The 14,622-nt window shown below is 34.2% G+C and overlaps 2 protein-coding genes across 4 annotated transcripts in view; both read left to right on the forward strand.

Moving 5' to 3' along the window:
- The window catches only part of LOC120353660, a 172,966-nt gene that overhangs the window by 113,999 nt on the left and 44,345 nt on the right, over window positions 1-14,622 (forward strand). The gene's annotated exons all lie outside the window — the stretch shown is intronic.
- Window positions 2,789-14,622, forward strand: part of LOC111055157 — a 32,430-nt gene continuing 20,596 nt past the window's right edge. For both annotated transcript variants that reach the window (XM_039438282.1, XM_039438283.1), the window contains exons 1-2: window positions 2,789-4,138; window positions 12,944-13,179. In XM_039438282.1, the coding sequence (XP_039294216.1) occupies window positions 2,900-4,138; window positions 12,944-13,179 (1,475 nt within the window). In that variant the 5' untranslated portion in view covers window positions 2,789-2,899. The remainder of the gene's footprint in view (window positions 4,139-12,943; window positions 13,180-14,622) is intronic.

Raw genomic sequence — 14,622 nt, forward strand, 5'->3', positions numbered from 1 at the left:
AATTACTTGCCATAAAATAATATACTAATTGATAAAATAAATATTCTAAATTACAAAATGGCACTACCGGTAAAGAACAACTTGTGCGCCGGCACTGAGTTCGAATATAAATGATTTTAAAATAAAATTGTGTTGCCTGTGTACTAGCTTTCTGGTAAGATCTTACTGGCAAGATATCTTTCTCTAATTGTAAATTGAAGCACAGTATTTTACAAACGTTTTTAGTAAAATTTCAAAGTTTATTTGCATTTTTCTTTATTTCTGTGCAGAGTGAACACATTACATGAAGTACAGACTACAGTATAGACTCGCATAGACTGAATCCATATAATTATTTTTTAATCATTATATCCAAACTAGATATAACTCGTGATTAAGTAAAATTATCAACATAGCAATAACTAAAGTATTCTGAATGTCTTTATCACTGTTATCAACTATTCTCCAGCCTATTCATGCTATTGTTGAGAAAATGAAATGGAAAATACTGGGAAAAATAAACTATCGTACCACTTTAAAAAATATATATAAACTAAGTTACAATGAATTATTGTATCCTTACTATTTTACAGATATTAAAATTATTTTACCTATGTAATGCGTGAATAAATGCTGAGAGTACAATGATTCTATTATTTATTGTTGTCTACTGATCTTCCTGGTACTGTACCGGTAGGCCTATATGAAATTGAGTTAATTTCAAAAATAAATTATTAGTAGGTAGCTGCTTCCTGAAAATAATCTGATATTTTCATGTGCAGGAAATAGTTATTGAATTTGGATTAGTTTTGATAAAATGGAAATATCATGAATAGAATAGATACCATACTCATATTATGCTATGAGAGATGTTGATGTTTGCTAAATTACTAAACCTGGATTCGCACACAACGGTGACATAGAAAGTATAATTTCCACGAGTTCTTATCGGAATATTCCCACTTTGTCCGGCCGAGTGAGTATCTGATTATGAATAATGCCATCAGAACTTTTGGGCATTTCAATTCAATTTTCAATTTATTCACAACACACAAAAATACATTGAGTAAAAGCAATATACAACAAATCAATAACAATGATTTTAACACATTAAAAGACAGTAAAATGATGTGTGCTGGAATAAAAGAGGGGGAAAATACCTTGCCAACTATGGTTTCCCATGTAATAGAATAGGCAGGTAAGGTGTAACTGGAATATAACTGTGTGATAGGGAAGTGGAAGAAGTAGGTAGATTTATGATATAAAATTATATATATATATATATATATATATATAACAGAAGACACTTTAAAGTTTGTAATATAATTAAAACAGGAGACACGATATAAATAGATTGAAAACACTTAAAAACTTTCATTAGAAATGGGGAAATTTTCGGAGACTGTGTCTCCTTTCTCAACCGAGAAGACTGCAGTTTTTTCTGCAATGTAATGAAAGCCATGTCGACCAGTAAAAACTGCAGTCTTCTCGGTTGAGAAAGGAGACACAGTCTCCGAAAATTTCCCCCATTTCTAATGTAAGTTTTCAATCTATTTATATCGTGTCTCCTGTTTTAATTTATATATATATATATATTTGATTTATAGTGTAATTATATTTTTACTGTCACTCTCATGTGCGAATACAGCAAAGGACGCGTGTACGCCTGTAGTTGGGACCTAAGGACTTCTAGCATTTTATTATTTTATGGGGTGAACTATGCAAGCGAAATAAACGCTCAAATTCCAATAAAGACCAGCGCTGGTTAAACCATCCATCCACACACTGGTGCTGGTGCTGGTCGACATTGGCTTTCATTGGGACAACATGTAGGTGCGGCTGCGGCATAACAACCTCACTCAGGCAACTCGACTCTGACAAGTTGCATCCGTAAACAAAGCCATAGTGCATTCGTGTGACTTCAACACAGGTAGGGTTCCTACACTAATCAAAACACTATAGTGTGGTCCATGTTATAATGGCAGTGAATAAATATAGGATAATAGCAATGCCGATTCTCTGCATTGATAAATTATATTTTTACACAGTCAAAAACATAATTGGCATTCTTGTGGACCTAGAAAAGGATAGTACCACCGGCTTTGTCGAATGATAGACAAGGATAGCAAAACCAAAGTTGAACAAATACCGTCATTATAACGTGGACCTCACTATAGCTGATATAGATCAGCTGAGATCAAGAATTTTTATTGGTGTAGGAGCCCTACCTGTGCTGACGTCACAAAAATGCACTACGGCTTTGTTTACGGAGGTAGTGCTCTGACGACGGCAGATAAGGCAAGGTTGGATAAGTCGGATTAGCGTAACTCGACTTGTCCAACACGTCTTGCAACATTCGCCCCACCATCAACCATAAGCCTTTCACGGTCCGACGTCGAATCAACTATTAAAAATTGGACCTAAATTTTACTAAAAACCAATCAATAATCAACCCGGTTATCTGTATCACAATCGATAGTAGTAAAATCGATATCGCTTAATCGATTCTGTTATCTCATACATAATCGATATTAATATGATCGATATCACATCGATAAAAGAGGAATTAGTTTAGGAGCAATCTGCACAGGCAGCGCTAGTTTCGCTTTTACAGCTGTCAAGTCTTTGAATATTAATGGATCTTCAGAAAGTATAATATCTCAAACTCTGGAGAATTATTAATTCAATCATTATTAATGAATATATTCTATTAATATTAAATTTTTATCGCTGGTGCTGATAGTCAAGGGTTTGATACAAAATTATGCTATCATGTAGGCAGTAGACAGGACATAGGAAAGATCAAAGATGGCGATCATAACAGAAACACAAAATTTGTCAGCTGTGAAATGTATTTTGTCGCGTGGTTTGTGAATATATATTTGTTTATTTAAATTGCAATATAATTTATGTAGTTAAAATGGATTCGTTAAGTTCTCGAGTGTTCATTCTGAACGGACAACCATTTATTCTTCAGCAGAACAACATCAATTCAATTAGCAACATAAGTGGAGATATTTTACAACATGCACTACAAGACGTTGAGAACTCACCTAGTGTTCCATCTCAGGTAGATTCCGATCATTTTATCCAGAATGTACAGAGTACAGAAGAAGATAATTGTGTTGATGAATTGGTGGCTTTTAAACAGAGCAATGGAGATGAACAGTCAACAATACATCTCACTGTTAAACAAGCTCTTGAGCTGGGAATTGAATTTAACGTGTGTGACGTTGACCTACCTTCAAACACATCTTTCTCAACTGGCGATAAAGAGATAAGTATTGACAAAGAGCAGTTTATCTTCTCCAAAGATCCTTCCGAGAATATCTGTCTGTTTAATGACAGTAACAACGATACAAGCAACGTAAAAGATGATAATTTTAATCTCACAGAGCATGATATAGTTTCTTCTGATGATATTTCCAAACTGAAACTAGATGCCAACATCATTGAACAATTGAATGAAACAGTTAATCCACAAATTACGTTAGTTCCCCATGTTCACAACGGAACTATCACTTACACTTTACAAGTTAGTAGTAAACCTGATACCGACGAATTATCCACTAATAATGTGTCTTCTTCAAAAGATTCAACACACATGTTGCCAATTGAAACAACTGCCGGTGATTCTTCTTTTGATTTGTCAAGTTTGACCACTCAATCTCTAGACCCATCTACATTAACAATGCCCCCAATGTCGTTATCAATAGCAGACACTAACAATCAGAGTGACAGTGTAGCTTACATAACAAACTCAAACAACATTCTCTCAGGAACTCAAAACGCAATCAATGACAACTTGGTGGTCTATGAGAATGAACCGTTACCAGGAATGATTGATTCTCAGATGTTACCGAATAAGTATCAACGGTTTGTAAGGTTGAGTCCGAAAACTAACCTCAACTCAGACACAAAAACATCGTCGGCGCTGTTTGTGAACTCTCCCACTACGCCAACTGTAGAGCCTATTCCATTAATTACTTCAGTAACGTCCAGTCAACCAGCTTCAAATAGAACTTCAAGTGCAAACTCATTTGTGTTGAACGGTGATCAAGTGAAGGTGCAAACTTTGAATATTCCTGAGAATGGAAACAGGATTGTTCCTGTAAAGCCGTTCCTACTTCCCAAAGGCCTTCCTAAGGAAGTATCGAAGGTGGGTAGTTTAGTTTTTTCAGTTATTATTTAATTTTAATTATCTAGGCTAAAAATCTTTCATAGAGGCTACATGCAGTGTGTAATAGTATTTTATAAAACAGCAGTGGAAGATAAATGGTTCTGGTACGGAGACGGAGGATATAGGGGCTTGCCCTCCAGCCAAACGGGGGTTAAATTGTTCTATCTCCCCAAAAATCGATTTTAGAGTGATTTTGAAGTTTTTAGTTGTGTGATTTTACTATCATATTTTCATTGAAAATATTTACGGTACATAATATTACATCAAGCCCCCTGTGGGTTGGGGGAGCTTTGAGTCGTACATCCTACTGAAGAATGTGTTGAAAACCAGATTTCACCCAAAGTATCCCTGCTTGTCGTAGGAGGCGACTAAAAGGGACCCCAAGGCAACTCCAGAAGTTGCCTTGCCTTCAAACCCACGGGATCTGCCCCATCAGGGCAGTTTCGGAGGGGCAAAAAGAATAACTCAAGAGACCATAGATGGGTGAAACTCCAGGCACGAATGCGGGTCAAGAGGCTGAGTCGAGGGTGGCCAGGTGCCCTAGAGGTAATTTGGTGACCCCTTCTTCAGCGGAAGGACCTACGAAAAAACCAGGAGTGGAACTCACGTAGGTCACGAGTTTTGGGTGGAGAGACCAAACCTCACCACTGCTCAAAGAAGGGCGGTCATTTAGGCAGAACTTCTTGGGAGAGGTGAGGCTTTTGACCCTGCGAAGTTTCGGAGGGATAAACCCCAAGGGACCAGAGATGGGTGAAACTCAAGGCAATAATGCGGGTCATGAGGCTGAGTCAAGGGTAGCCGGGCGCCCTAGAGGCAACTTAGCTGCCCTTCCTTAGCGGAAGGACCTTCAAAGAAGGCCAGGAGTGGAACTCACGTAGGTGACGAGTACTAATCAGTCTGAAGAGACTGCCAAGCATATCACACTGGATTGCGACAAGCAACCACGTGATGAATGGGATGTTAGTATAGTGAAAACTCTGGCTCTTGTAAAGGATACAGGTATTGGTTTGCCTAACTAACATAGGCTACTGCTTGGGAACACAATAAGCTTTGGTTGATGTATGGGGTTCTTTGAACCTTTGGATCCTTGAATCCGTCCCTTCAAAAACAATGAACAATAATAAACTCCCCAAAACTCGATTTTAGAGTGATTTTAAAGCTTTTAGTTGTGTGATTTTACATTCATATATTCATTGAAAATATTCTCTACGGTATAGGAGTAGGAGTAGATTTAAAAATAGCGATTAAGAAAAGAGAACACTACAGTCTGACACTGAGTGCTCATTAGACAAAAACTAGGCAGAAGTACGACCTTAGCAAAATTTGATATTCATTGCCACTCGAAGTATCGTTACAACGAAGTTCTGTTGATAATAATTTATTTAATCAAGCAGTATTTTTCCCCTTTCTCCCACTCCCTCTTTCTTCTGGTTGTGTGGTAGAGATGACTTGGAGTCCTAACTCCGACCTGAAGGCATATAATCAATCTCTCTACAATCGTGTTTGTATTTTTGATTTCGGATTTTATTTCCTTCTATTAATTTGTAATCTAAAATCTAAGTTCATTTTTTTCGAGTAAAGGGTTGTGTAGCAGAGAGAACCTGGAGTCCTAACCCCGCCCTATTAAATGCATAACCAATCAATCTATCTCTCTCTCTTTTCTGTGACAGTGAATACCTGGAGTCCTAACTCTGCTTCATTAAAGGAATTAAATCAATCAATCTCCCTCCCCCTTTGAAAGGTGCCGTCACAAATTAAGCCCTGTAATACAGTATCCTTCAAGCCAATAATGTCATCACATTGCAATTTCCAATGCGGGGAAATTTCAATTACATTTTATCATATATAATGATTTAAAATGCTATTGTAAGGTCTACGTTACAATGACAGTATTTGATTAACATTGGTGTTGCCATCATTGTCTATATTCATAAATTTTGTCCGTCTCTTTGATCGGCAATCTTGAGATAACTGTAAATATTTGAACTTTTGTGTTTTATAAATCGACAATGTCTATCCAGTATATACACTGGTCACAGACGGAAGAAAAATTGAATTGAATATAATTCAACAAAGCAGATAGCGCTATCCTCTTTTTATCTCTGCAACGTTGCCCGAATGTATAATTACTTGAAATATTCATCTCAATTATGAACATAAATATATGATTCAATCACTAAAAAGAATTTCTTGGGAAATAAAAATATGATTTATTATTTTGAACAAGAATGAAGAATAAAGGTCGCCACACACCCTAGCTAGGTGTAGGTAGGTGTAGCTAACAATAAGTCTTCGGAAAACGTAGCCATACTATCTCCCAATGTCAAAGCTACGCTGGTCTGGACGGGATAGATTGCGTAGCGTGGATTTAAGGCTGTGCAAAGGCTAAAAATAAACTTTCTACTCGTGATATTTTTCAAAGTTTCTCGATTTGTATATCATCAAGCTATCATAATGAAAAAGTTTTCTCAGGAAATCATTTTTTTCCGATCATTAATTTATGAGATATGAGCGCCTAAAGTTTAGATTTTTGGACAGAACATTTCAAATTCGGTAAGAGATAAAGCCATGCGATTTAGGGGATAGATTCTTCATAGTTGATCTAGTAAAACAAAAATTTTCTGAAAATATCAATCTTTAACTTAGTTATTCAATTTACCAAAAATAACTCAACTAAAAGTTATTTTTGGTTATTTTTAGTAAATTTAATAACTAAGTTAAAGATTGATATTTTCAGAAAATTTTTGTTTTACTAGATCAACAATACTATGAAGAATCTATCCCCTAAATCGCATGGATTTATCTCTTACCGAATTTGAAATGTTCTGTCCCAAAATTTAAACTTTAGGCGCTCATAACTCAAAAATTAATGATCGGAAAAAAATGTTTTCCTGAGAAAACTTTTTCATTTTGATAGCTTGATGATATACAAATCGAAAAACTTTGAAAAATATCACGAGTACAAAGTTTATTTTAGCCTTTGCACAGCCTTAACATTGTGAGATAGAACGGCTAGGTCTTTCGAAGTCGTATTCCTAGCTACAGATAGCTGGGTATGTGACGACGACCTTTAATATTACATTAGATATACTAGTATCATAGAAGACAGTGACAATGAAGAGAATCGGCAACTTTCATTTCTCCACTTTCATTATAACGTCGACCTCACTATAGAATGCTGTAGAGAGAAAATAGTATTATTAATTATCAGGTAGTAGAAGTCAATATAGAATTTTGAAACAAAGTCTGAAGCTATGAGCTTGCTTTCAAGTTTGTTATTTATCAACTACCGATAACCAACAGCACCCTTTGCAATAACTTCTGATAACTGATGCAGGCTTAGTAGAAAATAAATCATCACTTTTCATGTTTCTCAAGTTAGTAAAATTAATAAATATATTATTCCATACCATAAACCCGTTCCATACTGGCTTATGACAGACATATATAAAGCAAAGTTAGCGACTCTCTGCAAGTGACTCCAATATATTTGACGTAGCAAAGACGTTTCCGGGAGTTGTATCCGGAGAGCTGTAGTTAGTTATATGTTCATGTGAAGACTTGTAGCTGTGTTCGGAAACAATTAAGGCCGGGACACATATAACCGCACCGAGCCTGCGGCGACGTACAGCCGAGCTACGTCCGCGACACGGTGATGGTGGTAGAACACACATATCCGTGCGACAGCCGAGCGGAAAGCAGTGTCTCAGTTCTGTTGTGCTACTGTGGTCTGATTTCTGAATGTGTTAAACTATTGTCAATAATATAACACTATTAAAAGCTTGTCACATCCTATTAAAATTTATACTTTTCAATTTTAAACTAATTACCTGTAGACACAAAGATGAGAATCATAGTGCTGGTATATATTTCGGTGCATAACAATACCATCATCAGTCATGTATCGGAAATAAAATATTTTTATCTTCTGGCTTCTGCATCTACACGTAATTAGCTTTAAATTAAAAATTTAAGACACAGTCACGGGTACCTTCTTATATACTTTTTTTTGTTTATTTTTATTTATTATAAATACTTATATACTTATAATACTTATTTTTCCGTTCAACCAAATTTCTCATCACTTTGATCGTACAAAACTGGAAAATTCCGCCAATCTCTCCAATAAGTTTTTCACTCTCCATGCTTATCGAGGCCGCACCGTCAAAAAGTAAACTGAACTAGTCGGTGACGGCTCGGGCAACAAACACGGTGACTGTGTTGACGCGGTGCGGTAGTTTGTGTCCCCTACACGTTTGAAAGCATTTGTTTTCTCACTAGCTTTTATCTCATGCTTTTTGAAATTAATATTTTTATCCTTTCCCTTCTAAGGCCCTAATAATTTTCTTACCACAATAAGAAGATTTTAATTTCTCTTCCAACCAATTTTGAATTTAAAATATACTAATAGTTCTGTGAACAGTAGACCTCGCGCAGTTATAAACCGCAGCCTCCTCTTATACTGTCCATCAGAGTGAATCCTGTCTGTATGTCGTGTCGGCAAGATATCGGTGTGAAAACGGCTAATGGGCTGTTCGGGTTGGTGTATCAAAAATGCTAACATTAAAAGCTAATCTCCTTCAAGACATACTACTGGCAACAGGACAGCCCGAGTTCAAAGCAGAGAAACTTCGAGAGACAATACTATGTTATTTTAGTTATTAATTGCATGCGTTATTGCACGCAATCAATAGTTCATTAATTAGAGCATAAAATTGCATTCAATGAGGCATGCAATTAATAGTCTACGCAGCTGCTGATTTTTTACCAAGTTATATTGAGATATTACATTGCATGTGTCATGGCATGCAATTTATAATCCACTCGACAGCAGATTTATGATGAATAATTCTATAGTCTGATTTTTACTCTAATATTGGCATAATATGAAGGAGGCTCCTTTTTTCTTTTATATTATCCTTGAAATGCAAAATTTCCAAAAACCTTGTATATACGTCGACGCGCAATTTAAAAAAGAACATACCTGTCAATTTTAATGAAAATCTATTTCCGCGTTTTGCCGTAAATGCGCAACATATAAACATTTAAACATAAAGAGAAATTCCAAACCGTCGTCTTGAATCTTAGACCTTACTTTGCTCGGTCAATTATTTATTTTTTATAAAACTAGGATTTTTGAAAGTTTCCACTAGGTTTCTAAACATGAGCTATCGGTGCGTTATATTTTAATATTTGATAATTTAAATGAAATTGCAATTAATTACCGCATTTATACCATTTAGCTGTTTTTTCAACAGAACGCCAAATTTGTGGATGATATTATTCAATTACAGATTGAATTCTTCTGAGATCTCTTTATCCTTTTAGTTTAGCATTGAATCTGTCTAGCTATATGTTGTTTAAATCTTCAGGATCCATGGCTCTTAATCTATTTTAATCTAGGATTAAAATGCAGGCATCAATTCAATCTCAATTTTATTCAGCTAGAATATAGTATGATCAATAATTTGTAGACTGTTTGCTCGATTATAATAAGTTGAACTCCAACTGCATTCTGTTGAAAATGGTCAACCATGCCCAAACTAGTACTAAGTTTACTGAACTTAATGATAGGAAATCACTATATTTTTCAACTATATTAATAGAAAAGATGGGAAGATAAGGGACGCGCCAAGAGAGCAAACGTGGCATTGAATTTTCACTGGCGAAGCTTCTGAAATAATTTATACAGTTACAATTTATTAAACTGATTGGGGGATGACCAACAGGCTAAACTCAAAACTGTTCCTTCCCAGGTTATATTTGTTTTTTTCACATGTCTAATTTTCAGTGCAGACACTAATAAAAAAAGAATTTCGAGTTGAGATTATCGAGTTATTTTTATAAAAATAATGAATTCAGATACATAGAAAACCAAACTAAATAACGGAATAGACACTTTAAAAAAGTAGAGAAGTGAGAAGGAGTTGTAGGCTACTAAGGTTTATGTACCTATTCATTCAGACAAAAATATGACTATGCAAACAGCAAATATAATTATTATTAAACGAAAATAAAGATTTTTTTTTCATTTCATTTCAAAGTCCAAATTAAATGCTGTAATTCACCCCGAAGACTTCTGCTACTGCAAATATTGACAACAGGGTAAACAGCAAGATGGAAATTCGATGAGCGCTACTATTCAAAAATTATTTGTCAGCCCAGGAATTAATATTCACTTAGCTTATTTAACCATCTATAGTTGGATTATTTTCAGCCAGTAGAGAGAGAAAAGTGATAAGGGATATCCGTTGGTAACTCGTTAACTGCACCCGATAAGATAACAGAAGCTTGAAGCACTATTCAATCTTCCCCCATAATCATCCCTCACTTTGTTCACCTGGTCAATTTTTCTTCGTTATGTTTGCACACTGTCAGTTCAAAGTTCAATAAATGCAATACCCCAAGCAATTTGGCCTAACTTAGTCAGTACTCACAAGATCTCAGCCAACAAGGTAGGTTTCACCAAATCCGTAGTATGTATTAGGCATTGTCTTGAATTTCTTGATACCGTACATCACAAACTGCTATGTTTCTTCAAGCTTTTATACTAAAATTATATACTAAAAAAACAAGCAGACTAAATTAATTGTGAAAAATATAAAATATTCACTCACTGACTGGAGCATGCTTTCAAATTACATAGGATCCATTCTCTAACATGAATGCTCCAGTCAGTGAGTAAATATTTGATATTTTTCACAATTATATTAGTCTGCAAATCGTTATTTTAGTATAAAATTTGATAAAACAAGTTCTTTTTAATACATTTGAACAATTTCCGTTTGTATTATTACAAATAATTAATAATTTATTGCGATTTCAACTTGAGGCATGCTTCATCCAGTTAGTCAGTAAATTTTATTTCTTTATTATTTTTGTTTCTAAAGTCGTGCTTTTAGTATAGTTCTATATTTTGTTGTTTGTTTTCAGTAAGTCTATTATATCGTTTCTTGAATTGTATAAACTTTATTGCTCAAGATTCTATGTAACTGCTTTGAATTGTATTCAGAAGGAAAAAAATTGAATTGAATTGAGTATAAAAAAATTGATAAAACAGTTTCTTTGTAATACACTTGAACAATTTTTGTTGTAATATTGTAGAATAATTGATAATTTTGGGATTCATAGCATGCTCCACCCAGTTAGTGAGTGAATATTTTATATTTTTCACGATTATTACTTTAGTCTGAAAGTCGTAATTTTAGTATAAAAACCTGATAAACCAGCGTCTTTTAAACACTTTTGAACCATTATTATTACAGTTTGTCATATTACAAAATAATGAATAATCTATTGCTTGTCAAAATCATGTTTCATCCAGTCAGTGAGTGAATATTTTTTATTTTTCATGATCATTTTTGTCTGCAAGTCGCCGTAAATAATGAGTAAATTAATGATTTGATAATTTATTGGGATTCATAGCATGCTCCATCCAGTTAGTGAGTGAATATTTAATATTTTTCACGATTATTACTTTAGCCCGCAAGTCGTCATTTTAGTATAAAAACCTGATAAACCAGCGTCTTTTAAACACATTTGAACCATTACCGTTTGTAATATTACAGAATAATTAATAATTGCTAGTCAAAAGCATGTTCCATCCAGTCAGTGAGTGAATATTTTTCATGATCATTTTTGTCTGCAAGTCGCCTTAAATAATGATAAAATTAAAAATCTGAGTGATAAAACCTTTTGGTTGAAATTTTTTAATGTGTGTAGATGTTGGTATAAGTGAGTGTATACCAACGCTTGAAGAAATTAAAATTTTATTATAGATTTTCAATGTACTCATTTATTATATTTTTGTATGATTTATTAGTATATGTGAATAACTTTGAGACGGTTTGAGGTAAGGATGTGTGTTTTTCGCACCGGTAATCCATTTTCTCTTGAAATTCTGTATCGAAATCATGTAAAATATTGTCACCTCTCTTGAAAAAAAAATATGTTGAATTCAAGAAGCGAACCAAAATTTTGATGCGACAGAAAAGTAGTTTTTCAATTCAAGTAGGATCCCCAATGAAACTTACTGTCAAATCATCCTTGTAAAAGAAAGATTTAATTGTTTCCATAATTCTCACCAGCCCTGTATGTAAAAAGTTAAAAAAGGATACAATTTTTTTTTCAATAATCCTATTATATTAAGCGAGCAATTTCTGTATTTATATATCTGGTTATTTTTATATCTGATTATTTATGTTTAACGGATCTCGAAAACGGCTCTAACGATTTTCACGAAATTTGGAACATAGTAGGTTTATGATATAAAGATTCGATTGCACTAGGTCTCATCCTTGGGAAAACTCGCTGAACGACATTAAAAGGATAATTCATCTTGGCTGAAACAGCTATGGATAGTAAAAAAGTGAGTGAGTGAGTGAGTATGTGAAAAATCAAAATATCGCATCCCAGAAATTCATAAGATGACGTATAGCCAGCTGTGAAATACAAACATGATCATTTTAGAGAATTGTGTTCTGTTTATCAATAAATAAATATAAAGAGCGAAGCTCGATGCCCCGATATTTATTATTACATAAAGATAACAATATAAAAAATCTTAAAGCACCCTTTATTAAAAAAAAAACTTAAGGTTTTAAGGTTATTAAACCTGACGATGGTGTGATCACCGAAACTAGTTGTTGAACTATTTTAAAGTTTTTTTTAAAATAAAGGGTGTTTTAAAATTTTTTATATTGTTTCATCTTTTTAAAAAGTAGCCCTTGTGAATGAAGAGTTTTTATTATTACATTTGTATTAGTAATTGTATGTGTTTTGCAGATAGTGGCCCGATTCCAGGCGACGTCGGACGCTAGCGAGAAGGTAGGCACCAATAAGAACCCGATCCAATTGGTGCAGCAGGGAAAGACATTCACAACGGTGCAGACGCTGTCCAGCAACCAGCTGCGGAACGTCGCCTCCGTCCTCTCGAAGAACAGCTTCGACCTCACCCAGGCTGACCCCTCCGACAAGAACGTCGTCTTCGACAAGAAGACCAACACCAGGATTATATATAGGTGAGTGGCCAACGAGATTAATTAAAACATCAATAATATCTCAAATTATTTGTGTGTAAAATAAAATCAGGGTCGCTTTCTCCAAAAAGTTGAACTTATATTCTAGTTTAAACCATAAAATGACTCAATTGAAACGCATTAAATGCGTTCATACATTAATAAAGCAGGTTTAATACGGTAGTTGAAACCAATGTACCTAGAATACATACATATTCTAGGTACCTTGGTTGAAACAATTTTTGAGAAAGAGACTCTATGGCTAGCTACACACACATCGATTTTTGTTCGTATCATATTTTGCCGTTCTTATGAATTCTATCAGATTAAACGGAACTTATCAAACATCATCTGTTTGAAATCTTCTGTTTAATCCAATAGAATTTATAAGGAATAATATCAAAGTATTGTACGAACGAAATGTAATGTGTGTATAACTGGCTTAAGGGCTGTTTGCACAGTCAATGCTTAAACTAAATTGATTCAGTTGGTGGCTTGAACTCAAAATGAACTACATTTTAACCAACGGGACTTGACATGCATTTTAAAAAAGGCCTATAACCATCCTCTGTAAATTAAGACTACAACACACAATATTTCAAGTTAATCAGTTCAGTAGTTCAGACGTGATGATGCGTTATTCGTGTATTTCCTATCCCGTACATGTACAGGCCAATTCTTTTCTTCATAATATTATAGACTATGGATATTTAATTAATATTAAATATAAAATACGAGCAGGTGTTCCGCAAGGGTCTGTTAAAAGCACAAATAGATTGAATTCAGTTTCATAGTTCCATGCTGATATTGAACGTATCAACAACTGAAATAATTTACAATTGAAAAAGTATTTGTTTGGCCTTTTATCTAAAGTAACTTTGTATGACAAATTACATAAATTGTTTTTATTATTAAAATAATAATTCATTGATTAATGAATATGAAAATAGGCCTACAACCATCCTCGGAATCTCCATCCAAAATTTTAAGTCAATTAGTTCAGTAGTACAGATGTGATGATGTACTATAGTGAGGGAATAATGATTTCTCTGGATGTTGGATGACACATCCATAGGAGTTTATTAATAAATTCAGGAACATTACATTATTATTTATAAATTTTCAATAATACAACATTATTGTATTGCATTGTATTTAGTTTTCAAAATGATACCTCACTATTTTTAATATAATAAAAAATCGGATTAACATTGGTTTGCTATCCCTATCTGTTATTAGTAAAAGCAGCTCTATGGCTAATGTCATTTTCTAACGCCAAATTGTTTGTACGTTATGAAGAAATATAATGAATTAACAAAATAATAAATCTCATAAAAATTAGTTATTTACTGTATCCACGATCTTTGACTTAGAGCCTTAGGTGCGTACAGATATACGCGCCGCGAACATGAGCAATTCACTTTTAATCAGCTGATGCCAAGCTTT

This window comes from Nilaparvata lugens, chromosome 11 (assembly GCF_014356525.2).
Source record: "Nilaparvata lugens isolate BPH chromosome 11, ASM1435652v1, whole genome shotgun sequence".
Classification (NCBI taxonomy): Eukaryota; Metazoa; Arthropoda; class Insecta; order Hemiptera; family Delphacidae; genus Nilaparvata; species Nilaparvata lugens.